We start from the raw sequence: 27,928 nt of genomic DNA on the forward strand, positions 1-27,928 counted from the left end.
TGCTTGTGGGATTTCCCTCCATTGACTAGTCCACTAGTGACCCTTGAATTTTGTGTATTGGTCATTTCACCATCAGGGGGCCATTATTTCCTCAATTTTCTCTCAAAGTTCTGCCCTGAGTGTTGACTCCTGAGAGATTTGATATAGACATTCAATTGACTTCTGACTGAATCAGGTTACCATTGAAGAGCTCCTTTTTATATTTTCCCCTTCTTCCTTCCCCTCCCTCCCGTACTGCGACACACAATCCCCATTTTCTGGCTCTCTTCCCTGATACTTAGGTATTCTCTTTCATCAGTTTCTCCCCCTTCCCTTCTACCTTGGATCCCAATACCCCCACCCTTGTGGATGGAACATGCAGACCCTCAGACTGTGGCACCTCATTGTCTCCTTTCTTTAATATGGAAAGTTCTCTCTTCTTGCTCCTTTCCCCCTCCCCTCTCCCTTAAGAGGCTTGCATTCCATTTTCCCCTAAGGTTGACGGAACGTTCCATTTTCATTGGAACTTGTAGCCCGGTTCTTTCCTACATGGATGTTTGTAATAAAGACTTTCACTACTGGTCCTGCTTAGTCATTTTTCAGAGTTTTGTTATTTTCCACCTTCAAAATTATTTATGGGCAGGTAACAGATATACCCACTGAAAATTAAATATACTGCTCTTTTTTTTTTTTTTACAAAGTTAGGAGGACCAGCTGCCAAGCTGGAAGGGAGAACAGTGTCCACCCACATGCACGTAGATTCTGCCTCCTCCCAGCAGGCCAGTATTTTCACAGCCCCCTCTCCTTTGTAGGAGGAAGTCTCACTTTCACACAAGTTTTTTTCATTTATTTTTAAAGATGCATTAGATGGGGCACACCTATTACTATTACACGAGGGGAGAGACGATTTGTACAGTTGACATTATTTTATTGTTCAAGGGTAACATCAGAAGGGACAGCCAAGTCGAGCAGCCCCACAGGAAAACTAAAGAAAAAACTACTTCCCTCTTCCTTACTCTCTTCCTCAAGGATAGAAGCACAAAACCGGTGCCTTCTGCTGTGTAACATCAGTTCCACAACAGGACGCTTCCAAAGTGTCTTAGTTTCACCCCCAAGGGCCCTGGGCTCCAAACTCCCATGTTTTCAGGAAGCACTATGGGAGAGCCAAAAATCTCTCTGAGAGGCTGGAAGACAGCACAGGAGTAAGTGTTGGGGCACAAAGCCCATCCCAGCTGTCCCCAGGCACATAGAAGTGTCCTTAGCTGAAACTGATGGGAGTTACGCTCTTGGAGATATGTAAGATCCGAACCCTGATTTGCAAGTGTTTGACAAAGAGACTTCTAACCGGATGCACGCTCAACTTTGTGAATGCATTTTCACATGCAAGCAACTAGAGTTTGCTGAAATCCTCTCCCCAGTGACCCCTACTTTGTTCTCTATTTTGTACAAATCATATTTGGGAAATGTTTTTATTTGGTTTATTTGTTATTACAGGCTTTGTGTTGTTGGTGTGTTGGGGGGGGTATGTGCACACGCGTTTGTGTACTTTTAGCACAGCTAAAAGGACAACTGGTGGTGACAAAACAATTGTTAACTGAAAAGAACAGTTGAGAGTAGTGAGGGTAGACAAGATGGGGAGGGGCGAGATATGATTAAGAAGAATATAGGCTGAGTAGTAGGAAGAATTGCCCAACACTGGTACTGGGTTAAGGAGGAGTTTCTTAAAGGAAATAGCATTGTCCACCGGAGTCGAGTCATTAAGAATCAGACTGGACCAAAAGCTAATCCTGGTTCTGCCACTTGTCTGCCGGGTGACCTTGGCAAGTCACTTAACTTCTCTGTGCCTCAGTTACTTCATCTTTAAATGGGAATTAAGACTGTGAACCCTATGTGGGACATGGACTGTATCCAACCTGATTACTTCGTGTTTACCCCAGTGCGTAGAACAGTGCATAGCACAGAGTAAATGCTTAAAAACCAAAAAAATGAGAGACCACTATTAGAGACCACCTCCACCTTGGCCAGTCGGTAAAATGTAGTGAATGAACACTGTATCGAAAGCCGTCCTTACCGTGCTTTGAAGCCCTCTGTCTGCTCACCCCTTCCCTTCTTACCTCACCGTTCTCCTATTACAGCCCAGCCCACACACTTGGCTTCTCTAACTTGCTGTCCATGCTCCAATCTCATCTCTCTCACTGCTGTTCCCTTTCCCATGTCCTCCCTCTGGCCTGGAACTCCCTTCTCCCTCCGTATATGCTACACCAGACTATCACTCTCCCCATCTTCAAAGCCTTATTGAAGTCACATCTCCTCCAAGAGGCTTTCCCTGATCAACCCTCTTTTCCCCAACTCTCCCTCCCTTCTGCATTGTCTGTGCACTTTGGACGACATATTTCCCCCACCCTCAGTGTCACAGCACTTATGTACATATCCATAATTTGTGTATATTAATTTCTCTCTCCCCCTCTAGACTGTAAGCTGATTGTGGGGAGGGAATGTTTCTACCAACTCTGTTGTATTGTACTCTCCCAAATGCTTAGTACAGTGCTCTGCACACAGTAATGGCTCAATAAATACCATTGATGAATTGATTTATTGACTGCCTGTGGGATGGGCCCATGGACTGAGAAGGCACTTAGAGCCCATAGAATTCCTTCTCTCCTCTTATGTCTTTGAATCAATAAATGGATTGTATGAAAGAATGACAAAAAAAATAAAATAAGTAATTGAAATGGATGCACCCCCAAATCACTAACAACCTTGTAGCCAGATGGCAAATGATTTTGCTTTTGGCTCTCCTTTTTTCCTGGTTGGCATGATTGCTAATGAAGATCATAATACAGTGGAATTGAATTTAAACAGTACTTCTCTTCCAAGCAGCTTGACCTCGTGGCCTGTGAGATTAGTTGTGCTTTTGAACTTTTCCACCAAAGGAGGGTGAAGGGGATTTCTGCCCCTCTGGTTCACCCCTCACTCAAACCTTGTCCTGAAACCTCCACCCAGAAGTCTGGTACTGAGAAATGTACCTTGCTTGTTGAGTGAAGCAACTTTAGCCCTGAAAAAAAAAAAAAAATGAGCTTTAGGAGTTTTTTCTAGAAATTCATCTCAAATTCATCCAGAATAAACTAAAGCCCAGAAGTCTGGTTTGAATGGGAGATGAGTTTGATAATGCTGCCACAAAAATTAAGCCTCATCAGATTTTGAAAAAAAAAAAGTTAATGGTGCCCTCTTGTTGCCAAGTTGTCCCACGTGGGGCTCAGTCTTAATCCCCATTTGCCAGATGAGATAACTGAGGCACAGAGAAGTTAAGTAGCTTGCCCAAGGTCACACAGCAGACCAAGTGGCTGAACTGGGATTAGAACCCAAGTGACTTAGAGGCAAGAGCAAAGGCTTGGGAGTCAGAGGACCTGGGTTCTAGCGTGGCTGTACCCCAGTGCTTGGCACATAGTAAATGCTTAACAAATACCATAAAAATAATAATAATTATTATTATTATTGTCACTATTATTAACTGCCCTGCTGGCATCAACTCCATTGGAAATCCATTGATAACAGGGGACTTGGAAACTTGTATTTTTGTTTTCTTATTCCTGGTTCACCTGGCAAGTGTTTTGTTAGTCCTATGGAGTCCAGGGAACTGGTCCTTGGTGTGTGCTTCCTGGTAGACCTTTTCTAATAATAATAATGGTATCTGTTAAGCACTTACTATGTGCCAAGCATTGTTCTAAGCGCTGGGGGAGATACAAGGAAATCAGGTTGTCCCACGTGGGATTCAGTCTTAATTTCCATCTTAAACTTGAGGTAACTGAGGCACAGAGAAGTTAAGCAGCTTGCCCAAGGCCACACAGCAGTAAAGTGGCAGAGCTGGGATTAAAATCCATGTCCTCTGACTGCCAAGTCCATGCTCTTTCCACTAAGCCGTGCTGTCTGTGATACTGAAGGATTACTGAGGGCAGAGACTGTCAACTCTTTTATACTCTCCCAAGTGCTTAGCACACAGTAAGCACTCAATAAATACAACTGATCGATCGATTGATTGAATGAATGATCCAGAAGTCTGCCTGACCACTGGCCTGAGAAGGGGAGATGGGAGTGGCTAGGGCCCAGTGCCCTACCTCATTGCTTGCCCGTCTGGACCCTGGAGACCCTTCCCTTCTGCCTTATTTCCTCCATTTTTCTTTTCCTTCCATCCTCACTTCCTCTTTCAGAGAGAGCCTAATCAGGTGAGGTGATCCATTTGCAACATCTTTGCCTCTGTAGTTTGAGTGCAGTCAACAGTCAATCAATCAGTCATATTTGTTGAGGACCTACTGTATGCTGAGCACTGTACTGTGCACTTGGGAGAGTAGGGTAGAATTAATAGACACGATCCCTGCCCTCAAGGAGCTTACAGTCTAACACAGGAAACAGACACTAAAATAAATTAACTGTACATAATTACAGTTAAGGGAACTGGCTTTCTTTGGCAAAGACAGAGGGAAAAGAAAAAGCAACTGTCTAGTATCATATTGGCAATGATTTAACACAAGCACTTTAACATTTAACCAAGGAAAAAGTACCTCAAACTGCAGTGCTGGAGCAGAAATTGTGTTGAATGTCATTAAGAGGGTAAAACGAGGATTTAGACAAGAACGATCCTACATTTAATTACAATAAACAGTCATTACTGTCCTGGCTTCGTTTTCGGTGCTGGTTAAAATGAGCTGCACCTGCTGCTGACTTTAATTTTTCATTTCCAAAACTTCCTCTTGAAAGGGGAAATCGTTGGTAGAATTTGATTTTATGAGAGAAGTGAGGGTGCTTGTGTGGGTGGGTTGATCCAGTGAGTAGTAGTAATTCACTGAATTTACAAGATCCACAAGTTTCCCTCTGGAATTTTACAAAGTCTGCTCGTAACTTTTTGGCCCAGCTGAGTTCAAGCAATCCAGATATCTGGTCGGCCATGCAGAATCCCTGATTTGCCAAGATACTGGGATCTCATGAGATCTAAAACATTCCATGGGAACTGGTTTATTTTGGAAATCCTCACAAGTTTATTACTCCAGTGTGTTCTGAAAGTGCCTTCTCTGAATCGTTCATCGAGGACTATCATCAGTTAATGTTTGGAGTCTCTCCAAAGAAGGCATGCCACTAATAGGTCATTTGACTGGGCATTCTTGTTTCCCAGACATAATGTCTTGTACTATTGGAACCCACTGCAAGATGTCATCACCACCTCCACCGTTTATGGAGCGTCTACTGTGTGCTTTGCGCTGCACTTGGTGTTTGGAGTGTCTATAAGAAAGAGAAATGAAAGGCAGTTCCTGCCCACAAGCAGCGCATAATCCAGGAAGGTGAAAACCTTTTCATAGTCAACATCCTAAACATTAAAACAAGGGCAGGTTGGCAAGGTAGATCATCAAGACCAAGCCTTTCCCTCTTGGCCCTCCTTCATGCTCTTCCAATGTCTCTACAGGCACACCCTCCCCTGCCCTCTCCTCTTGCAGGGGGGTGGAGGGAAAGGAGTGTTGCATGTCACAGGGTCGGGTCACTTTAATCCATGCAGAGCAATGTACTAAGCACTTGGGAGAGTACAATCTAACAGAGTTGGTAGATACATTGCCTGCCCCCAAGGAGTTTACAATCTAGAGAAGGAGACAGACATTAATAAAAATAAATCAATTATGGCTATGTACGAAATTGCTGTGGGACTGAGGGAGGGGTGAAAAAAGGAGGCAAATCTAAGTGCAAGGGTGATGCAGAAGGGAGTGGGAGAAGAAGAAATGAGGGCTTAGTCAGGGAAGGCCTCATGGAGGAGATGTGCCTTCAGTAAGGCTTTGAAGGTCGGGTGTGTAATTGTGCGTCAGATATGTAGAGGGAGGGCATTCCTGGCCAGCAGCAGGATGTGGACAAGAGGTCAGCGGCACGATAGGCAAGATCAAGGTACAGTGAGTAGGTTAGCATTTGAGGAGCCGGGTGGAGCCCAGCCCTCCCTCTCAAGCTCCCAAGATTTCATCATAGGAATGATGTAGACAAGAAAGTACTTAAGTCACTCATGTACAGAATATAGCACGTCCTGCCAGGTTAGCTTACATACACAAGCAGCAGGCTATCGCAAACGGAGCTTGGGTAGATACTATATTTTTCCTACCTCCAATTCAAAATGCACACATCATAACTACAGCACTTCCTACACACAGAACTTGCCTTAGGTAGGACACCTGTGCCCCCTCCCTTCGTTAGGTCCTGACAGTGACAGAAATGACAGCCTCTGTGAGTAGAGTGGTCGTTTCTTCACAGATGCTCACGGCAGGGCAAGAGAGGAGGAGGGATGTTACACTGAATTTAATTGTCCTGCCAAAAGTGGCAGTTGGGCAAGTGGTAGACTGAGGAAAGCACAGCAGCCCAAGGAGCCCTATTCGCAAATGCCACCTGTGAGGAGGGGATTGCACACATTCTGCTAGTCCTCAAGAAATGCTTCCAAGCACTAGGCTTTCTCTCAGAGGTCAGCACATAACCAGCAATGGTGAACCATAGTAAGGAAAAGAACCACTATAGTAACACTATATCCTCGAGTATCTACCATGCACGCTTTAGGCACTTGAAGATGGACAACAAAAACCAAGGAAGAATCTGGGTCTCAGATTTTCAGATTTTTGAAAACTACCGACCACAGACCTGATTTCTTTTAGATTCTTTCAGTTATCCCTCAGGCCTGTGGTTGGGCTGTATGGCTGTTAAACACACTGCGCTAATCCACTGTTCTCTTCCTCTGGAAGAGTTCATTCACCACTCAGCGGTGAAGAAGCTGACTTGCAAAGTGGAGTTCACATGGTTTCCCATAGGGCTGTTATTAATTCAGTCATTGATTGATTTTTATGGAGCCTTTTGTAAGCACAAAGGAGGCCTAATGAAATTGAAGAGTGTGTGTTACCCTGATGTTTTCCTTTCAGCGATTATTGAAGTCAACCCATGCTGGGGTGCACGCTGACAGCTCTTATTCACTGTAGGTAGAGCTACCCTCTGCAGGCCTCTTCCTTCGCCCTCCCCGTAGCTGGGAGGGTCCTGCTCCCAGTACCCCCTCCCAGACCCCTGTCCCAAATGGCTAGCACTGTGTCCATTAGTGCTCTGTGGGCTTTGGTGACCCCATCCATAGGAAATCAGACCCTGCAGCGCTCTCATGTTGGTGACCAGGAACGTCTGAGAAGTCCCAGAGGCTGCTGGACAGCCGAATGGGCTGACACCCGGGCTAGTTAAGGCGGTTGAACATTTGAACACACGAGAGAGCGACTGAAATGGACAGAGGCCGGCCCAGGTTGTATTTGAGCAACCTGTTGGCCAACCCCAGTAGTCTGGGTTCAGTTAACTGGTCTGTCCAGATGACAGGCGTTGGGATCATTCATTTTTTCCTACTGCAACTTGTCATTTGGCCTGGGGGCATCACAGCTCTCCTCTCCTCAGTTCCATTCCCCAAGGCCCCCACCTTGACCTGGGGCAGCCCTACCAGAGCTGAGCTGGAATGGACCAAAGGGCTCTGCTGGACATGGGGTGAGGGCTGCTTCCTCCACCGTTCATTGTCCCCACCACCACAACCATTAACCTTCACATGGGCCCAACCTCCAATTGCCTGTGTGCTTCACCTCTCAATTCCCCAACTAAATCCCTCTCAGCACCTCCCACTCTCCCATTATCCCAACAGTTCCGCCACCCCCACCCCCTGCTCCCAGAGAGTCAGGAAATGCCAAAAGGAGTGAAAATTGAAGGACATAAGAAAAACAGCCTAATAACTAACCCCAAACCCATTTCAAACCTCAGAAAAGATTCTTTTCAAGTCTGTGGTGCAGTTTTGGGGTCAGTTCCGTAGTGACCACCACAAAGGATGCCCATGAAGTTGAAATACTTGGCAAGGGAGTGTGCCCAGCAGGCAGAGTCAAAGAGGAATTTCTTGATCCCTGGACTGTTCTGCATTAGGTAGAACATTCTTTTAATTTTAACCTCTTGCCACTGGCCCTTGGTTTGCTTGGATAGTTTCATGTGGAGCTTTCAGATCAAAAAGCAACTGAGCGTTAGGGATTTTTTTCCTCTCGCTTTCAAAGAAAGCCCTTTCGAAGTGATTGATGCACTAAGCTCTGCTGCTGTCATCTCCCACAGTCTCGAGGGCTGCTACCCTGGCCCGAAGAAGTGTTGACTTTCCTCAGAGGCCTCTCCTCTCTTCACCAGCCGGGCTGATGTAGGACCGAGAGCCAACGGGGTTTCCTTGGCTCTTGGAGTTCACTCTCAGGGGGCCACTTATCCCCTCTGGGACCCCAAATTTGAATTTTCAGGGAGGCCACTTGTCCTGAAAGCCATGTAGTTTTGTGAGTGGGGGTGTGGAATGTAAAGTAAGTGGAGATGAGTACGCATCTTCCCTTTCAAGAGCATGGTGTTCACTCACTGTATTAAAATTCACCAAGTCCTGGGTATTTACAGTCTTAAGAAGTGTTGCTGGTGACTCCACCAAAGGTCTCCTTCTTCATTTTTTTAAGTAATTTCAGTCTTTGGGTGTTGAACGATGTGCCCTTCCCCCTTCCCTTTCTGAGGCCGGGCCTGGGACCGCTTCACCTTTGATCCCTTTTGTTCTTCCTCTTCTCTCCCTCCCATCCCCTTTATCCATTAATCCACTGTCCACGCTGCACCAGGTCATTTGCACATTAGAGCGTGGCTCTGTGCCCTGCTGGTGAGCAGCCCGTGACACAGTAGAGTATGGGTGTCCTGTCCTGCCCCCAGAGACTTATGCAGCATTTCCCACAGGCAGAGAGCGGAACAATTCCCACCAGTGAGGTCTTGGGGCTCACCCAAAAAGATGTCCCAAGAGCTGGGCACCCACCCTCTAACCACCCCATTCTCTTCTCTTCCCTGAGGGTCAGACTCTTCCCCTGTGTTTTCCTTGAGCCAGGTCTGGAAAACGAGGCCCCAGCCCCACCCTGACAAACCAACCCACCAGAGCCCAAAGCACCACCGGCCATGTTTGCTGAGGTCTGGGGTTCAAAGCGATGGGGAACCTAGCCTGGGAAAGGTGACCTAATGTGGTGGCCTCAGGCTTAGTGCCCCGGAGAAGAAGCGGAGTCCACTTCATTAGAATCACCACCATCCCAGCAGGCCTCATGACCAAATCAATCAATCAATCAATCGTATTTATTGAGCGCTTACTGTGTGCAGAGCACCGTACTAAGCGCTTGGGAAGTACAAGTTGGCAACATGTAGAGACAGTCCCTACCCAACAGTGGGCTCACAGTCTAAAAGGGGGAGACAGAGGACAAAACCAAACATACTAACAAAATAAAATAAATAGAATAGATATGTACAAGTTAAATAAATAAATAAATAGAGTAATAAATATGTATAAAGGTATCAGGGGAAAGACCAGAAGGAGCCATTGTGTTAAGGAGACTGAGAGTTCCCCTCCTTCCTTAAGGTGATTCTCTCCTCTCAGGTTTGAGGCCCAATGGAGTGGGGCAGGCCAAGACCCCTGCCTGGCGTTGAGTTTGTTCACTGGCTCAGGGGCGAACCTTCCTGCCAATACTGCACTCAAGTCTCCTTAGTGTTTAAGGAAAAAGGGAGAGGTTGTGGGAGTTCCTTGGGCTTTGATGTCTTTTCTGCTTCTGCAGTTGACCCACCACGAAGGGCTTTGAACGAGGCTCTCTGCCGCTCCGCCTCCAGACGGCTACCGCCCAGGCAGCCTCGAAAGACCTCATTTTGCAAGTCCTGTAGCAAGGGTCAGGGAACTGGTGCAGTCATTAAGAAGATTTACTGCCCGACAGAGGTGGTGAGGCGGGGAGCCAGAGAACTCAAGAAAGAAAGAAAAAAACCCTCGGGCTGAGTAAGAATGCTGGCGTCCTCCAGGGGGCAATGGCAACTGGGGAGACTGGTTTGTCATAGTGTCCAACAGGATTTCCTCCCAGCTAGGCAAATGAGCACTGCCCTGGGGATTGAAAAATGTTAGGCAAGACTGAATTTTAATTAGAATAGAAACTGTAACCCACAACACTAGCACCACACGGTGACCAGCCACCACAGTGTCCTCCTAGCTGTTGAAATGGATGATTGGGGGGGAATCGTTCTTCTGGGCCTCCATGCGCTCCACCGGCGCTGCAGCGGGAGGGGCGAAGCCCTCCCTCTCCCTTCCCCCTACTGCTGCTGCTGCTGTTATTATTATTATTATGGTATATATGGGTTGTCTGCTGTGTGACCTTGGGCAAGCCATTCAACTTCTCTGTGATACCTCATCTGTAAAATGGGGATGAAAACTGTGAGCCCAGTGAGGGACATGGACTGAGTTCAATCTGATTAATTTATATCTACCCCAGCACTTAGTGTAGTGCCTGGCATGTAGTAAACACTAAACAAATACCATAAAATAAAATAAAAAGGAGTGGATCAAGAACAGTGCACACTGGGTGATGATTGAATCCTTGAGTTGGAAGCACCCCGCAGAAGTCCTCTAATCCAGCTCACTGCCTCCAAGCAGGGCAGGGGCTGACTCCCTTATTCTCTAGTAATAGAGGATCCACTAACCTGGTCCAAGTTTAGGTCTGAGAAGAACTGAATTTGCTGCCAATTCATTTGTAACCTATATCCTGCCGTGACCTTAGAGCAGGCTCAGGATACTGGGTGTCTTGCATCGGAAAGGGTCCGGCTGAGCAGTTGTCCCGGATTTGGTTCTGGCACTGAGTGTACCGAGTTGCACGCAAGAGGCTGCTATGAAGGCAATAGCTGGCCCCTGGGAATGTGGGTATTGGCTCGACTGCCTGGTCGTAGCCTTACCTGGACTATAAGTCACATGGAGATCATTTGCAGAAAGGTGGATTACTGAGAACCTTAGCGGCCCCATGGCTGAAGGAGCCCGGCACAGAACTGGGAATTGTGTGGCTGAGAGGGCTACTTGTGTTTCTGCTGTTGAACAAGACAGTTAACCAGGGGCCTCCATGTCTTCATCTGTAGAGTGGGGAGAAACCATATTGATCTACTCCACTTAAATATAGGGAATAACAGATCCAGAAATAGGCTTCAGTAACTCTTACGGCCAATATCAAATCCTACTCAGGTAGGCAGGCTGCATAGCCCATTTAACTGGAGCCGTCTCTGCGGTAGGCCTACTGTGTAACGACCCCCAGCTACTCTTGCCTGGACTTCCCTTTCTCAGGTGGACTGTACTCAGCTGATGACCCGGAAAATCCTGGGACCGGTCCAGTGGATGACCCAAAATGCTGGGGGACTTTTATCACCCCACACTCAACCTCTCCTCACCTGCACTCTCAGGATCTTGAGGTGGAGGGTGTAGGGGTGAAAGCTTAGGATAATGTCCCAGCACCCCAGTTTTCAACCAAAATGATGTAACTTAACTATAGATCCAAGTGCTTCACCAGGTATTTCTAGTCATTTATGTATATATCTATGAACATAATTTAAAATATAAATATATGTACATATATTAATGATTCACTGGACATTTATATTTCTGTTGTTCCTGTTCCCAGGTATGTTTTGAGAGACCTGGAGCTGCCACAGCCATTCTCATCTTCTTGGCATCCGATGGTATGGTGCCTGGGGACCAGCACCGCTCAACAGTGACCCTTCATCTGAGCGATGTCAGTGGACACAGCCACTCCCTGGGTGAGTGGGACACCCACCCTCATAAGGCTCAAACAGTTGATGGCCACCCGGAAGAGCAGGATGACTCTAAGTTGCTGTTCCTTGAGTCTGTCCTGCCCTCTTTCCCTCCTCCCTCGTGTCTGACTATTTGGGCAAACAACAGGAGGGAAAGTCCCACAGGGCTTAGGGCCACTTGTAGGGACCAGAATCATACCTCTTCATCCCTATGGACATTTCCTCCTCTGGTGGATGGTATTTCTCCCTCGGGTCATGCCTCGCAAGTAGACTGATGAGCCTCTCCCCTGTTTCTCCTCAGGGACCTATGAGCTGTCATGCCAGCAGAACCCACTGGTTGTCAATGTGACCCACAACCTGAATTTCCCCTTCCACCGGACCGCTTCAGTGCTGCTCAACTTCTCTTCCCCTTCAGTGGCCATTTCAGCTGTGGCCATGAGGACTCCCTCTTCCCACCTCAGCCCTCCTATTCCCAACAGCTGCATCCCGGAACAAGAGAGAGAGAGTCACCAGAGACTGAGGTACGTGTGGCCCCTAGGAAATTTTATTGTACTGCTGTCAGGCACCAGTCTGACCATCTGCTGGGGACTCTGGCCCTCAGAATAGTCCCAATGTCATTTCGCTGCCATTAGTTGTTCTTTAGGTAGCTAAATATGGTTCAGCTAAATTAAGTCATTTCAGAAACATTTAAATCATGCTGTTGACTGACAGGAGATGGGAGAAGCAGTGTGGCTCAATGGAAAGAGCCCAGGCTTTGGAGTCAGAGGTCATGGGTTCAAATCCCGGCTCTGCCAATTGCCGGCTTTGTGACTTTGGGCAAGTCACTTCACTTCTTCGGGACGCAGTTCCCTCATCTGTAAAATGGGGATGAACCCTGTGAGCCTCCTGTGGGACAACCTGATTACCTTGTCCTCCCCCCAGCACTTAGAACAGTGCTATGCACATAGTAAGCGCTTAGTAAATGCCATCATCATTATTATTATTATTCCCCAAAGGGTAAAGGGGATTACCAAAAGCTCACCCTTCAAATGTTTAAACCAAATGACCAGCCTAATTCCTTTCTGCTCAGTGGTTTGTCCACTTTGTCCCAGGCAAACTTCATGTCTGTAAGTTTCTGAAACACATTATTATTACTATTATATTTGTTAAGCGCTTACTATATGCCCAGCACTGTTCAAAGTGCTGGAGTAGATACAAGTTAATCAGGTCAGACACAGTCCGTATTCCACTTAGGGCTCACAGTCTAAATAGGAGTGAGAACAGGCAGTGAATCCCCATTATACAGATGAGGAAACTGAGATACAGAGAAGTCAAGTGATTTGCCCAAGGTCACACAGCAGACAACTGACAGAGCCAGGATTAGAACTCAGGTCCTCTGACTCCCAAGCCCTTGATCTTTCCACTAGGCCATGCTGCTCCTCTTTTGAATCTATTAAATATGTGTATGCATAGGTATATCAGCCAGATTTTGATTCTGTTCATTTGCCTGCCATGCACGAGTGGCAGAAGTCCACTGGCCCGGGTCCTGAAAAGGACTCCAGCTGTGCACGCAGTATTTTAAATAGAAAATGTAAAAAGACCCACAGAACCGGTAGTGTATGTCTCCGGGTAACTGACGGTCACAGCCCTCCTGTGTAACATTGCTTTGTTTTTAGGATGGCGGGACAAGGGGATGTAGGAATGCTTAATGTTTTCATGAGCTAATGGAACGTGAATTTGTAAAGTAGCCTTTTGACCTTCAAGGTTGTTATCAGCTCAGCAATTTCATAAGCTTCAAAATCCATTCCCCCTTCAATAAACATATCTCATACGAAGGTATTAGGGAGGGCTTCAAGCAGAAACTTATGGAACTAATGCACTTTCCCTCACCTAGTTACTCCCTCGCTAACCCAACTCCTCTACAAAGCTCTGAGCCCTCCAAAGCACTTTCTACTTTTCAGTGTCTACCACCACCCACAAAAAGACACATTTGACATTTTCCAAATCTACTTTGGCATTCTTCATAAGAGAAACACAAAAACCCAAGTGCAACAACCCAGAGGGAAAACATAAGGAACAGGACTGCACCACACATCTTCCAGGAGGAGGGAGAGGCGTCTGGGTTTGATTTGTGGGTTTTTAGCATGTTTTTCTTATTTTGCCATCAGATGTCCCAGGGTGGTTGGAACAGAATCCTCTGAGCTCTGCTCACATCCTCCTCCTTTCCACCTTGCCCCCCTCCCCACCCCCATCGTCTCTAGCACTGTCTCCCCAGCATCAGTGCCGCAGAACTTCAGTCGAGTCCTGGGCAAAATTGCTTTAGGTCCAAATCTCTTTTCTTTTCTGAGAGCCAGGGCAGTGATATGCTGAGATACTTTACAGCTCCCAGCTCCGAAGGCCTCTGGGTGTCTTGACCAAACAACCAAAGACAAATTCTGTTTATCCAATGCGGGCGTTGTGTAGTCAGTAAACTGTAGAAAAATAACCAGGCTGAAGAAACCAATGCCTAGATGTTATAAGCAGCCCACCGACATAGAACCGAAAGGAAAGTGAGAAAAGAAAAGAAAACCCAAAGTCTCACCTTTCCCAGGCCCAAGGACAAGTGGTCATCACCCGGCTCTTGATAAGGAAACTGAACGGCCACAATCTCCACTGTTCCATCATTCATTCATGTCTAAACAGTGCTCCTTGGAAAGGGAATGCTTTGAATACATTCATGTCCACTGGGGGAAATAGGATACACAGAGGGTATCTGGGATGAATAAGTGTTTCCCAACCACATATGATTGACAGAAGCAATGCAAACTGGCTGCTCTCTCCCAGCTAGGAAATTGGTAGATGGGGAGATGGACGGGTACCGGATAAGTCCTGTGGGCTGAGTGAGCTGTTTTATACCCCGGACCCATTTGCAGTCCCTAAAGAGTAAATTAGGCACAAATCAAGAACAGATCTGTGTCTGACCCAGTTGTGTGTATCAGAGACACCGATGTTTCTGAACTCCACCAAACCATTAGCCCTGTGCAAAGTAGAACAGACAGGCCTTCAGTAGAAGGAGTTGTGCTCAAGCAGGAGGTCAGAAGAGTTGTCCAGTGGTCCGTGGTCCAGTGCATTTTTATATTTGGAAAGTTCTGAGTATTCATTTTGGCCTAATTTCTAAAATACGGTTTAGACCCAGTGACCGCAAGACATTGTTGAAGCGGACAACTGGGTCGTGTGGAAAACAAATAACCCAGGTGTCCTTGAGGGGAATGAAGCAAAGAACCATAATTCCAATCGACCATACTTATCGATCGCTTACTGTGTGCAGAGCACAGGCTGACAAGCTTGGGAGGGTGCAGTAGTGTTGTGAGAGAAGATCCCTGCCCACAGGAGCTTATAATCTAATTCCAGACCAACAACTCACTTCCTGGCTGGTTCAGTCACTTAGCTCAGTTGCTATCCAGGCACCAGTGAAAGTGTTGAATAACGCTCAGCCATTGGGATGGTGTTTGTCTACCTTTCCCACAAGAATAGTTCATTGATATTTGAAAGAAACATCTGAAAACCATCCCCAAAGCCCTCACTAGTCTGGCATTGGTCAGGGGTGGGTGAAACTTTCTTCTTTAGCCCCAGCATTATTGAAATAAAACATTCTGTTCTGCAGCAGTAGAGAATTAGAGAAGCAGTGTGGCTTAGTGGAAAGAGCTTGAGCCTGGGAGTCTGAGGCCCCTGGGATCTAATTTCAGCTCCACCACTTTTCTGCTGTGTGACCTTGGGCAAGTCACTCAACTCAGTTCCCTCATCTGCAAAATGCTATCATTATCATCATTATTATTATTACTACTATTACTACTAAAAATAATAACAATTCTCAAACCTTTTCCTAAAAAAATGATTTTCACCAAGTCCCCATGCCTTATGTAGACACAGTCATTCATTGATTTTGTTTCTCCCTGCTGGGTAGTTATGTTAAACCATCAAGGGGACACCCTCTCCCCAGACATGATTTCCTGCACCTCCACTGCCCTAATAGGAACAATCCTTGCTGAACTGGCAGAACAACTGGAAATACATATTTTTCATAACTTATTTTATGGCCAAAGCAAATATACAGCAGTATAAATAACCCTAATAATTCATTCAGCATAAATACACGGGGTGAGTGAGATGGCAAAAAACCAAAACAAAACTTTAACAAATATTCACAAGTCTGAAGTCATAATTGGTTTGAGTAAACTTAGAGAGAAGGATCCAAATAGCCAAGTCGGTTGATTGTGAGTTCTTTCAGATACATGGGCAAGACTAAACAAAAAATTCTAATAAAAAAGAGAGGGCCGAAGTTTCAAAGTTTCCCAAATTACACGTAACTCTAGCTGACATTTAATGCTGGGGTTGTGTGTTTGCACCTTTATTCATTCTTGTTACAGTATCGTTTACCTCTGGTGTCTGACAGGTGTGAAATGTTTTGATGTATCACTCTGGTTTCACTAGGCAATTTCAGAATGCCCTCTGTTCAGTGCCATAGCTGAGTCTGGATGGGGCAGTTGTGCTTCTTGAAAAGAATGAAGATAGAGAAAAAACTGTCTTTGCCCTAAGACTTCACTGGGCAAGTCTCTCGCTGACTGTTTGCAATTGAATTCTTGGACGAGGCTGTGAAGACAAGATTAAAGCTTTTTATTGAGCCAAGAAACATAAGACCACTCCCACCCTCCACACTTTCTTGTCCCTTCCCACCCCATTCCCCTTTTCAAAGTGTTGTTGGTGAAGGGTTGATGGCAACTTGCGGCCCCTGCTTTCCTCCTCCTCCTCTTTCTCCACCTTCTCTTCCTCCTCCTTCTCCTCTTCCTCCTCCTCCACCCTTGGCCCCAGGGTTGGCCTCTGCCAATTGTCATTTGGCCCTGAGGCGGGGACAGAGGTGGCTTCATCTAAGCCTTCAGGGGCAGCTCTGGAGCACCTGTCCTGGCTGCCCCAGTGGCAGTTCCAGTGCCAAGAGCCTGTGAGTCAGAATTTGAAATGGGGAGGAACCTGGGAAGGAACCCAAATGTGATGATCACATGAGATCAGGTGCTCTTCTGGGATCATTCCATCTCTATCAGCTCTCATTCCTTCACACCCCCATCTTCTCCCTGGACTTACTGCTGCCTTGGCACAGTCCCATCGAGGCCCTGGTGTTTTGAGATGGATATGTAGGACCCAGTCCCCTCAGGACATCCCTCAGTGTGAAATGGTGTTCCCTCTTCTGCTAGGTTCTCTTGAGTCTTGCCCCCATTATGTAGTCAGACAACTCAGGATGTCTCTCCTATTTCCCCCACAGGTGAAAGAGATTGTTCATTCTTTTGCCCTGTCGTTGTCATTTTTCCCTGGTTTTGCTTTTAGTGCTCTTTAGTGAGTGGAGTGCCTGGGTTTGCTGCTGAGAAAGGGACTGTGGACAGTAAATCTGTATTGTATTCTTACACACTGTATTCTCTCCTTCCCTAAAGCAATTTAGCAAATTAACATGAAGTCTGTTTTTTGTTGTCTTTCTTCTAAGCAGGGAAGGAATTATTGCTGCTAAATTGTTTCCTACATTTCTTGCCCAACTTATTTTTCCAAGAATGATTTAAACATAATATGACAGATGAGCAGGGGAAGCTTAGGTCCAGAGGCTCTCTGTGGCCCTCAATTTGGGCTGTTTCCACACTGGGCTTGGGGTGAGATTTCAGGCACTTTAATGCATTTCAAACTTTTGGGGTTGACAGGAGAGTGCAGGAATGTTCAGCTGAACTCCAGGGGTTGGTCAAAGCTCCCCAGTTCCTCAAGGACTTGAGGTGACCCCAGGGATGACCTCGCTGGGGTGGGAGGGAGAGTCAGAGTCAGATGGGAGTGTTGCAGCAGACTGAGAATCCATGGATCCATGGGACCTTCCGGGCTTTGGCGCCAACACGGTACCTCATCTGGTCTCCTCTGTGCTGAAGCTGCTCCTTGAATCCAGGGGAACGGGGAGCAGGACAATGTTGGTAAAGTGCACTGAGTTACTTGGGCGAGAGTTGCTGCATTGGGTGGGTGACTGATTTTTCCACCCATGCAGGTGGGAGAAAGGGCAATGCAGATGTGCAGGAGGTGGTTGGAAATGTGGGGTGGAGGGAGGGACATCCTTCAGCATGTTTGTAGAGCCTGGGACAGAAAATAGGTCCCCTCTTTCTTCCCCTTGCAGGGCTGCTCACAGGCTATTAGGAGACTCTTGGAACTGTAAAGCTTCTGCTTTGACTGGCCTTCCATCCTCTGGATGTGGGACTCAGCATTTAGAAGAAGAAAGGCAGGATCATGAGGGATGGGAGGAAGAGGAGAGAGGTGTAGGTGCCTGGGATTCAGGAATCAATCCTTCCAAGATCCTCTAGACTGTCAGCTCATTATGGGCAGGGAAAGTGTCTGCTAATTCTGTTGTATCATACTCTCCCAAGCGTTTAGTACAGCACTCAATAAATATCATTGAAGGAGGAGGAATTAATTCCCATTTTACCAAAGAAGTAACTGAAGCCCAGAGAAGTGAAGTGACTAGCCCAAGGTCACACAGCAGACAAGTGGCACAGCCGGGATTTAAAACCAGGTCCCCTGACTCCCTGGGCCAGGCTCTTTCTACTAGGACACACTGCTTCTCTGAATTCCTACTTCTTATGGTCCGATTCCTGCCCAACACCGTTCCACAATGGAGCCTGTAGATAATGTACTGTTCTAAATATGGGGTGATTTCAGAGAATCTCCCATAAAACTTCAAGAAGCTGTATGTTCTGCTTATTTCAGAGAACAAGGAGGCCTTTGGTGGAGTCAGTATCTGATCTGATCGGCCAGAATTCAGGAACTCAGTACATGCTGAGCTCTATTCCATCCACTTAGGCTGTAGGAAAATGACATGTCTCTCTCCAGTCCAGAATTTCATCTTGCTCTCCTCAGTTATGGACAGTACCATCCTGGTCACAAGTGCATTTCTTTGAGATTGTATCAGATGTCATCTTGGGCAGGGGTATTTGTTTATTGACCTCAGTGGGTCTGGGGCAGTTTGTGTAGTTATTCCCTTCTTTGGCTCTCATGCACATTGACACCCATTCTCAGCCCTCTAGCATAAATGTTTATTCACTTGTACATTCAATTACCAAGCTATTTCGTCCTGACAAACACCTATTTACTGTTCTATCCTTGATCTTCTATTTATAAATCATTTATGTCTACCTGTCTCCCTGATTAGAAGGTAAGCCCCAGAGGGCAGGGATTACCTCTTTTGCTTCTGTTGTACTTTCCTCAATGCGTAGTTCAGTGGTCTCTACCCAGTAGGCCCAGAATGAATACCAAAGCAACTTGGCCTAGTGGATAGAGCACAGATCTGGGAGTCAGAAGGACCTGGGTTCTAATCCCAGTTCTGCCACTTGTCTGCTGTGTGACCATGGGCAAGTCACTTCACTTTTCTGTGCCTCAGTTAAATGCCATCATTATTATTATTATCTGTAAAATGGGGATTAAGACTGTAAACCCCACATGGGACAGGGACTGTGTCCAACCTGATTACCTTGTATCTACCCCAGCACTTAGAACAGTGCCTGGCACACAGGGAGTGCTTAAAAATACCACAATTATTATTGTTATTATTAATTGAAATGGCAAGAATTGCATGGCGATATGGCAGTAATCATGGGAGAAGCTTTGATGTGTTATGCAGTCCAGCAAAGTCTTAGACATATCTGCATCCCAGGATCGGCGTGAACGGAGCACTGGGATTTATGCCTTGGACTTGCTGTGTGGCCCCACGCAAGTTTTCAAAGTGCTCAGTTTCCTCGCCTATCAAACCAAGATAAATACCAGCTTCCTACCTCCCTGGGATATCATGAGACTTCATTCCACTCTTCCACTAAAGTCCTCTGAGGACCCCAGAGGCGAGGTGCTGAAGAAGTGTTTAAGGGTACCATAATGGTGGTGATGGGATGTGTCCAATTAGAGCTGAAATGAATTAGGTAGGGGTAAAGAATGGGCCACGGAGGGGCAATTGAAAGTGAGCTAAGAAAGCTAAGGAGCAAAGCAGACTGCATTCAGAGAAATGGTGTATGGGATCAGGGAGTGGGTGGGGAGGGAGTGGGAGATTTACAATTGGTACCAGATGCCATCAGAAGCTAACGACCTGACAAACACCATGCTCATAAAACAAATTCTTCAAAAAGGAAGCAAATGGAAATATAAGCTAGTGAAAGAATTTGCAACGGCTGCCCTAAAACCATTTCTCACTTCATAAACAGGTCTGAGTAAAAAAGGACTTTGCTCTTTTTTTCCTTTTTTCCCCCTTCGGTCTCATTTCATGCCACTTTTTCCTCTCCTACAACTCCCTCCCGCCCACACCCCATCTCCCGCCTCCCCGCCCCCCACCACCCCCCGACTTCCATCCCATTCTGAAGGGGCTCTTCCACTCCAGTAACAGTGGAAACCGTGGCTTAGGGACCCCCCGCTGTAGTCCCTGGCTGGGCAGAGGTAGTTTGTGTGTGACTTCTCTTGGTTCACATTTATACACGGCATTGACATGAGTTAATTGGATGTAGTCACTGCTAAAATAGCATGTGTTACTTCACGTTAATTCCTTTGGCAGCAAGCTCCCCTAAACCAGAACTTGTAATGCTGCTCCATTACTTAGGACTCTTTGTCTCCCTGGCCTGAAGAGAATGTTACCCTCCGTGGACACTGAGATCACATCCCACCCCTGGACAGCGGAGTGTTTTAGGACATCTCCTGCCCTGACACCAACAGGTTGGCATGCTGGAGTTCTCTTCCTCAGAGAAGGCTAACAGAGACTTTTCTAAGGATACTGTTGATCCTAGGACTTTCAAACCCCATCACTCTGCTTTACCCCTGGATGAGCCCTTGGGGTCAGGCAGGGCTATGTTTTTTATGGTATTGGTTAAGTATTTACTATATGTCAAACACTGTTCTAAACATGAGGGTAGACACAAGTTAATTAGGTTGGATACAGTCCCTGTCCTGCATGGGGCTCATGAGTTCTAAGTAGGAAGGAGAAGAGAAGAACTGAGGCTAAAAGAAATTGTGACATGCCCACGGTCTTGCAGCCAGCAATTGACAGAGGCAGAATTAGAACCCAGGTCCTCTGACTCCCAGGCCTGTGCTCATTCCACCAGGTCTTGCTGCTTCTCTATTGTATTGTCTTCTGGAGTTGGTTTCAGTAAGGCTGTATTGGTCAAAGAAATCGAGATTTTTCCCATTCCTGTCTGCCCACCCTGTCCTAATTTGGACATGTTTTCCATTCCCTTGTCATTCCCACCAAAATATGGTAAAGGCTCCACTAATAATTGAGATATTTACTAAGCACTAGGGTAGATTCAAGGTAATCAGCTCAGACACAGCCCCTGCCCCCCCTGGGGCTCACTGTCGAAGCAGGAGGGAGAGCAGGTATCGAATCCGTATTTTTCAGATGAAGGAATTGAGGCCCATAGATGTTAAGTGACCTGCCCCAGGTCACACCAATCATTGGTATTTCTTGAGCATGTATGGCATGCAGAGCAGTGCACTTAGTGCTTAGGAGAGTACAATACAATAGGGAAACAGGATTCCTGTCTACAGTCCCATGTGGGGAGACAGACATTAAAGTAATTTACACGGCAGGCAAATGGCAGAGCCAGGCTTTAGAACCCAGCCCCTCGGACTCTTAGACCTGGACACTTTCCACTAAGCCATGCTGCTGCCCAAATTTGCTTGTTCAATCACTGGTATTTATTGAGCGTGTACCAGGTGCCTAGAATCATACTATGTGCTTGGGAGAATACAATCTAATAGAGTTGGTAGACAGATACATTCCCTGCCCACAATAAGTTAGGTATCAATCTATGGAAGGCAGCATGGTCTATTGGCAAGAGTCTCGGGCCAGGAGCCAGGAGTCCTGGGTGCTAGCTTCAGCTCTGCCCCTAATCTGCTGTGATCTCAGGCAAGTGGCTTAACTTCTGGCCTTCATCATCATCATCATCAATCGTATTTATTGAGCGCTTACTGTGTGCAGAGCACTGTGCTAAGCGCTTGGGAAGTACAGATTGGCAACATAATTTTGTTCATTTTGTTCATCTGTAAAATGGCTCTAGTAAGACCTGCCTCTTCCCCTTAGAATGTTGTGAGGATAAAATGTAATATTTGATGTTGAAGTGCTTTAGAAAGACAAAAGTGCTGTACAAAAAGTGAGGAATCATTGAAGCCCTAGGCTTCAGCTGCCAGCAGGGAACTCAGCCTGCAGACTCCAACCTTTGATGCTTAACTATCCTGATTTGCCTTTCCCCACGATTCTAGATCATTTGGGGTCGGTGGTAGCTGATGGATGGGCCATTCTTGTTTCCCCTGTAACCTGCCTGGGAAGAGGCTGATAATTCATTCATAGTATTTTTGGAGATAGGTGAATGCCACCCAAGTGCTTATTTGTGTCAGGGAATACTTGGGCTCAGTCCCGCCCAGTGCCACTAGACTTCAGGGTGACCCCTCCGAGATAAAAAAAAAAAAAAGGCTGCATCCTCCCCTGAGCCCCACCATCTTTTCTTGTTTTAATGGTATTTGTTAAGTGCTTACTATGTGCCAGGCACTATACAAAGCGTTGGAGTAGATACAAGCTTATCGGGTTGGACACAGACTGTATCCCACATGGAGTTCACAGTCTTAATCCCCATTTTACAGATGAGAGAACAGAGAAGAAGTGACCCGCCCAAGGTCACACAACAGACAAGTGACAGAACTGGGATTAGAAACCCAGGTCTTTTGACTCGGAGGCACATGCTCTATCCACTAGGCCACCCAGTTTCTCTTTCATTACAAATTCAGTGCTGGGCATCCCAAGAGAGGAGAGCAGAGGGTGCCTCGTGGAATGGGATGATGAAAGCCGTCTGGTTCTGGGAGCAACGTTGGTCTGCGGCTGTGGGAATCTGTGTGCATATGATGGTGTTGAAGACCGCACTTCTGCATGTGGACTGGGTGGATTTATGTGGATGCAAGTGAAAATTCATTGCATAGCTGAATGATCAACGGATCCCTCTGGGGACAACCTCTGGTGTGTGTGTGCAGTCTGGGTTCTCCACTTCCCTCTCCTCTCTACGCCCTCCTGGCTCCCCAGAACGCAAGTTTGGAGAGAAGCCTTGAACTCACCATTAATTCTTGGCTCCTGATGTCTGGGCTTTTGTTAGAGGTGAGAAAGAATCATGTTACAGGTTTTGTAGTGTAAATCACGAACTTAAGCAAAATAATATGTGGATGTCTCAATATGAGAACAGCCCTTTGTGAAACAATACTATTTTAGAGTCCTGGGTAAATGGGGGTCCCCACAACTCCCTCTTCCTCCCAAAACTTTATAAATTCAGCGTTAAATTTCTTCTGGTGGTGCTGTTGATTGAGGAAGATAAGAAAGAGTTTTAGTTTTGTAAGGAATTTTCCCTGTAAAATGCAGGGAGTGAAAACTGTCTAAGCTGTGTGTCACCTTAGATTTTTACTAAAGACATTAAAAACAAAGTCTTTTTCTGCACCATTTACCTTGGTTCCCTTCCAAATGCACGTTTTGTTCTTCTGGGTCCAAACCCAGCACAACGTATGCTTCGGCTGGGAGACTGGTCAGTGTTCATGTCCATCCTTGGGAGACAGCCATCACAGATTCTGTATGTTATATTCAATCAGCGGTATTTATTGAGCACTTATTGCATGCAGAGCAGAATGCTGAGCACTTGGGAGAATACAAAACTGTTGGTAGAAACGATCCCTGCCTTTAAATTTGGGAAACAGTAGTCCTCATTTTCACTTCTCGGGTTTATAACAGCGGGCAGCTTGGGAGACTAGAAACCACAATGGTGTAGGGGAAAGCCATGGTCAATAGGTAGCTGTCTGGTCAGACCCAAGACTCTTGCTACTGACCTGGCTGAAATCAGCACATGTCAACAAGCATTGTTGTCAATCATTGGAATTTAGTGAGAGCTTACCGAATGCAGAGCACTTGTATTAAGCACCTAAAGTACAATACAGTAGAGTTGGTAGATAAGATCCCTACTCACAAGGAGCTTACAGTCTACTGAGGAGCTTACACAGTTCTCACCCACCTACTGGGAATGCTGTCTGGAAGTGAGCACAGCAAACCTGGAGTAGGACTGCTTGATTTGACTCCTCCATTTGCTGTGGAACCTGGTCATCACTCTGTGCATCTGTTTATCATCTGTGGGAACTCTTGAGCATTTATAACGCTTTCACCCATCCCTCTAGATCATCTTCTGAGAGCAGTGTGCTTATGCATGCCTTTGAGTTCATTGAATTAGGTTCTGAAGATGCTTTTTAAAATTGCCATATATAATATGCTGTTGGGTGCTTTTGTGGCTTCATTGGCTTTATCAAGTAGTTTTAACCCTGGCATTTGCACTGGAATTCCAAAGGGACAATTTTATAAACGTAAATAATTGTAATAAATGAATACATCATTTCATATCAAAGAATTGTGAGGGGAAAGCAAAAGGGAAATGTACTACAGTGGACTTGCTGGACAAGAAAGAAGAACATCGCTCTTCCTAGAGAATTCTCAGATTTGTTACAATTCATGCCTTACTAAACCCTGTCAGTGAGGGCTGCATGTCTTAAGAAAGGCAGATGACATGATTTTTGGCAGGTAGAGCCAGAGGGGAGTGGGGAAGAGGAGAATGAAAAAGCAGAAGAGGAGAGAGGGAAGGGAAACTGGAAGAGAAGGGGGAAAAGAGGGAGGAAGAGTGAGGGGTACAGTGCTAAGCTCATTATTAGCGCTTAATCCTTGTTTAGACTCGGGAAAATTGGATGGGGGTAGAGAAAGGCTTTATCTGCTTTCTTGCCACCCGCTGCTCTTCCACCACACTGCAGTTGCTCAATAATTACCATTGATTGATAGGTGTGGCCTCTCACCCTCAGCTTTGCCCCATTTGAATGAGAAGAGAACAGAACAATGGGGAAGAGCAAGAAAGTTTCTCATATTACATTGTTAGCCTTGGGGGGAAGGAAGCAAGAGCCCTAGTTCCCCCACAATAAGCCGTTCTTTAGACTCAGTAGTTGCTTCGTTGGAGAGGAAGTGGAATTTCCTGGAAAGAAGTCTTTGGTGAGCTCTGCCAGGGCGCTGCAACAACTGAGGTGGAGTTAGCAAGCTTTCCCCAAAGACACAGGCTCAGATTTGATTCGAGATCTAGGTCCAGCAAGACTGGGCATTCAGGAAATGTGGTAGCTGATCACTTCCAGCGAGCGCCTGCTCTCTAAGGGCAGGGTGGCATGCCCACAGACCCGGGGTGTTGGTGCAGGGCAATCCAGGGCAGGCTCCCACAAAGGACTAGAGGGGTCCAGCTGCGAGGTTTCAGTCTTTTGGGGCCAGACAAGAAGAAAGCAGCTGCCTGTGCTCATGCCTTTCCCACGGTAACAAACCAAAAGCAACTCAGTGAACAGCCAACTGAACATCAGGCAGGGGCAAAACTTACAGTTAGGGGGTCGGATATTTCCAATAACGGTCTCCATGGCAGTGCAACTCTGTATTGAGGTTGTGGTCAGCTGGGGGCTGGCCTGGCCAGGCTGCTGGAAGCGGACTCCTGGCCATCTACCCGCACCCCAAACCTCCCTCTGGCAGCGATGCCAAAGATGGGCATGTGAAGCAGGGAAGGAATTGGGGGCCAGAGGGACTCCCTGACTCTGAGAGAGGTTTCAAAGTCCATCTGAGGATTCACTTGCCTTAACCTTATTCCTTTCTTCCAAGCAGCTGCTCCCGGGACCCTTGCGAGCAGGAGGAGAGCTGCATGCCCCTGCTCCTCGACCACGCCTATGTGAACTGCACGGGCAGTGACCTGGGACCCCTGAAATGTGTGGTCACCTGTGACAGAGGATTCTTCCTCCAGGCTAATGGGGATCAGAGACTCGGCCCCCCACAGGTGAGTGGGCTGGGGGTCAGCCGGAGTCGGAGGAGGACTTCTCATCCACTCTCCATGGCTGGATCGTGCGCAGCTTAGTTCCAGGAGCAGGGGGGCAGCCTGGAGGCAGGGCCAGCTCCACAATCTGTGGGGATTTTCCTAGCTGTTTATGCCCAGTATCCTATTCCAGGCATGTCCAGAATCATCTCTCTCACTTAAATTTTCCCATTTTGTCACTAAAACTTAACATCTCCGGACTTCCTCCAGTAAAATGGGAATAAGATTCAGGTTGTCTTAAACTTTGAGCCTCATGTGGGACAGGTACATAAGTACTTAATAGTATCACTCTCATTATTATAGTAATCGCGCATTAGAATCACTAGCTCCAGTAATTACCTGGGTGTTCTTATTTGTCATGGGCCATGGATGGTCTGGAGACCCATGTGTGAAGGATGGCAAGAGTCAGTAAAAGTAGTAGCAGCAATAGTAATGAAGGTTTTATTGATCATTCACTGGGGACAATGCACTGAACTAAGCGCTTGGAAAGTATGTGACATCGAACATGAAGTCTTGTCTGAGAATCACTAACCAGGAGTAACCCTGAAGTTGAAAGTCAGTCTTGAGAAAAGAGGTAAAATTCGAATGGCAAGAGTGATATCCAGGATTTTGGAGTAGAGTTACGTGACCTATAATAAGGGGTTTGGCCACCGTTCTCTGTTCCTGTTGATCCCATGGTTCATAGGGTCGGGGCATTGCTTCTTTGATTCAGTACCTAAGAGAACCTGGAGATTACAGCAGATAATTCAGGCCAAAACTCAAACGTCAAAACTCTCTACAGAGCATAGTTTGGGGCTGAAATATCCAGGCCTTTGCTTCAGTTCTCCACTACCCTTTACCTGGGTTCAGGTAAGCTGGATCAGCTCCCCTAAAGTGCTTACTTCAAGTCTGAAACCACATCTCGGGCAACAGTGGGCTCTTTGGGCCCCATGGTAAGGCCCAGGCTCCCCTCAGACACAGTATTAACGGGAAGCCATTGCTTTAGGTGACCCGGATGAATAAGAGCTTCTGGGACTCACCCCTGGGGACCTGATGTGCTCTCTAATTTTCCTTTTCCACTATATCTGTGCAAACCCCTCTCGGCTTCTTGCCTCCAGAAGGATGCTGTGCTTACCTGTGTCTTTGGCCGCTGGGACCAAGCCGTCAGTTGTGAGCCCCTGGACTGCGGTGTTCCCCACCAGTCACACGTCTACTACGCGAGCTTCTTCTGTCCCGAGGGAACCGCCTTTCAGAAGCGCTGCTTCTTCACCTGCAGTCCACCAGCCAAGCTTCAAGGTATCGTGTCCTCTGTAGGCTGTAGAAGCATGTTTGTCCTACCATTCTCTTTGGGTCTCCTTTTCCCCTAATGTTCAGGGTCTTCAGGGGACTCTCCTGGTCTGCCCTCAATCTCTAATCTTGGGTTCTACTAGCAAAGCCCATAGGGAGAAAATCAGGCCTCTCGGCTTGGGGGTGAGGCTGACAACGCTAGCTCTGTCTAAATTCAGTAGGAAGTCTTGTCAGCTGCTCCAAGCCCTTTTCAGAAAGGAGCTTCCCTGGGACTCTACTTCAAGGGGCAGCAGTAGTAGCAGCAACAGCAGTATTCAGAGCCCCCTGTACTAAACGCTTGAGACAGTACAACAGGAACATGAGACCATTTCTTGCTCACAAAGAGCTTACTCTAAATGGAGACAGACATGGCAGTATGTATAATTGGGGTCATCCAAATAAATAGGCTTTACCTTAGATTGTGTGTATTCTGTTGTATTGTACTCTTCCGTGTGCTTAGTATAATGCTCTGCAACACAGTACTTAAAAAATACCATTGTTCGATTGATAATCATTTAAGTGCTGAGGGAGGCTTTAGGTCAATCACTGTGTAAGTGGGAGAGGGGACTGACGGGTTGCTCTGACTCCTGGTGTAGGGAGTTCATCGGGGAAGCCTTGCTGGAGGAGGTGGGATTTTTTTGGAGGGGCCAAACTAGTAGGGGAGTCCAGTGCAGTTGCCCTGGTTCGGCCAGCCACTGTTCGTTTGTTTTCTGGGATAGCAACCAGAAGAAGAAGGGAAAGTTGCTTATCCTAAACATCACCCACACCTCCTACTCCCCAACATCCCTGAGAAAGGTCTACTGAGGGGGCTCATAGGAACAAACCTCTGTTCTGAGCTGCCTGTTTTCTGTCTTCTGGAGTTAGGAATGAACCAGTGGCTCATCTGCCTCGAAGATGGGCTTTGGTCCCTGCCAGAAGCCTACTGCAAACTGGAGTGTGACGCCCCTCCGGCCATCCCCAACGCCAGCCTACTTGTGCCTCGCTGCCTTCAAGGCAATCACGACGTGGGCTCTGTATGCCGATACAGATGCAAGCCGGGCTATCACGTGGCCGAAAAGGGGGAGAACAGGCTCAAGAAGTAAGTCAAATGCCCCTGGTCTCGGAAATCACTG

General features: G+C 46.8%; 1 protein-coding gene across 1 annotated transcript in view; it reads left to right on the top strand.

Annotated features, from left to right (window-relative positions):
* PAPPA2 (pappalysin 2) overlaps positions 1-27,928 on the top strand; it is a 154,988-nt gene that overhangs the window by 75,070 nt on the left and 51,990 nt on the right. The window contains exons 12-16 of the mRNA XM_038757813.1: positions 11,475-11,610; positions 11,906-12,125; positions 25,307-25,475; positions 26,609-26,786; positions 27,681-27,894. Of these exons, the coding sequence (XP_038613741.1) occupies positions 11,475-11,610; positions 11,906-12,125; positions 25,307-25,475; positions 26,609-26,786; positions 27,681-27,894 (917 nt within the window). The remainder of the gene's footprint in view (positions 1-11,474; positions 11,611-11,905; positions 12,126-25,306; positions 25,476-26,608; positions 26,787-27,680; positions 27,895-27,928) is intronic.

This window comes from Tachyglossus aculeatus, chromosome 16 (assembly GCF_015852505.1).
Source record: "Tachyglossus aculeatus isolate mTacAcu1 chromosome 16, mTacAcu1.pri, whole genome shotgun sequence".
NCBI lineage: Eukaryota > Metazoa > Chordata > Mammalia > Monotremata > Tachyglossidae > Tachyglossus > Tachyglossus aculeatus.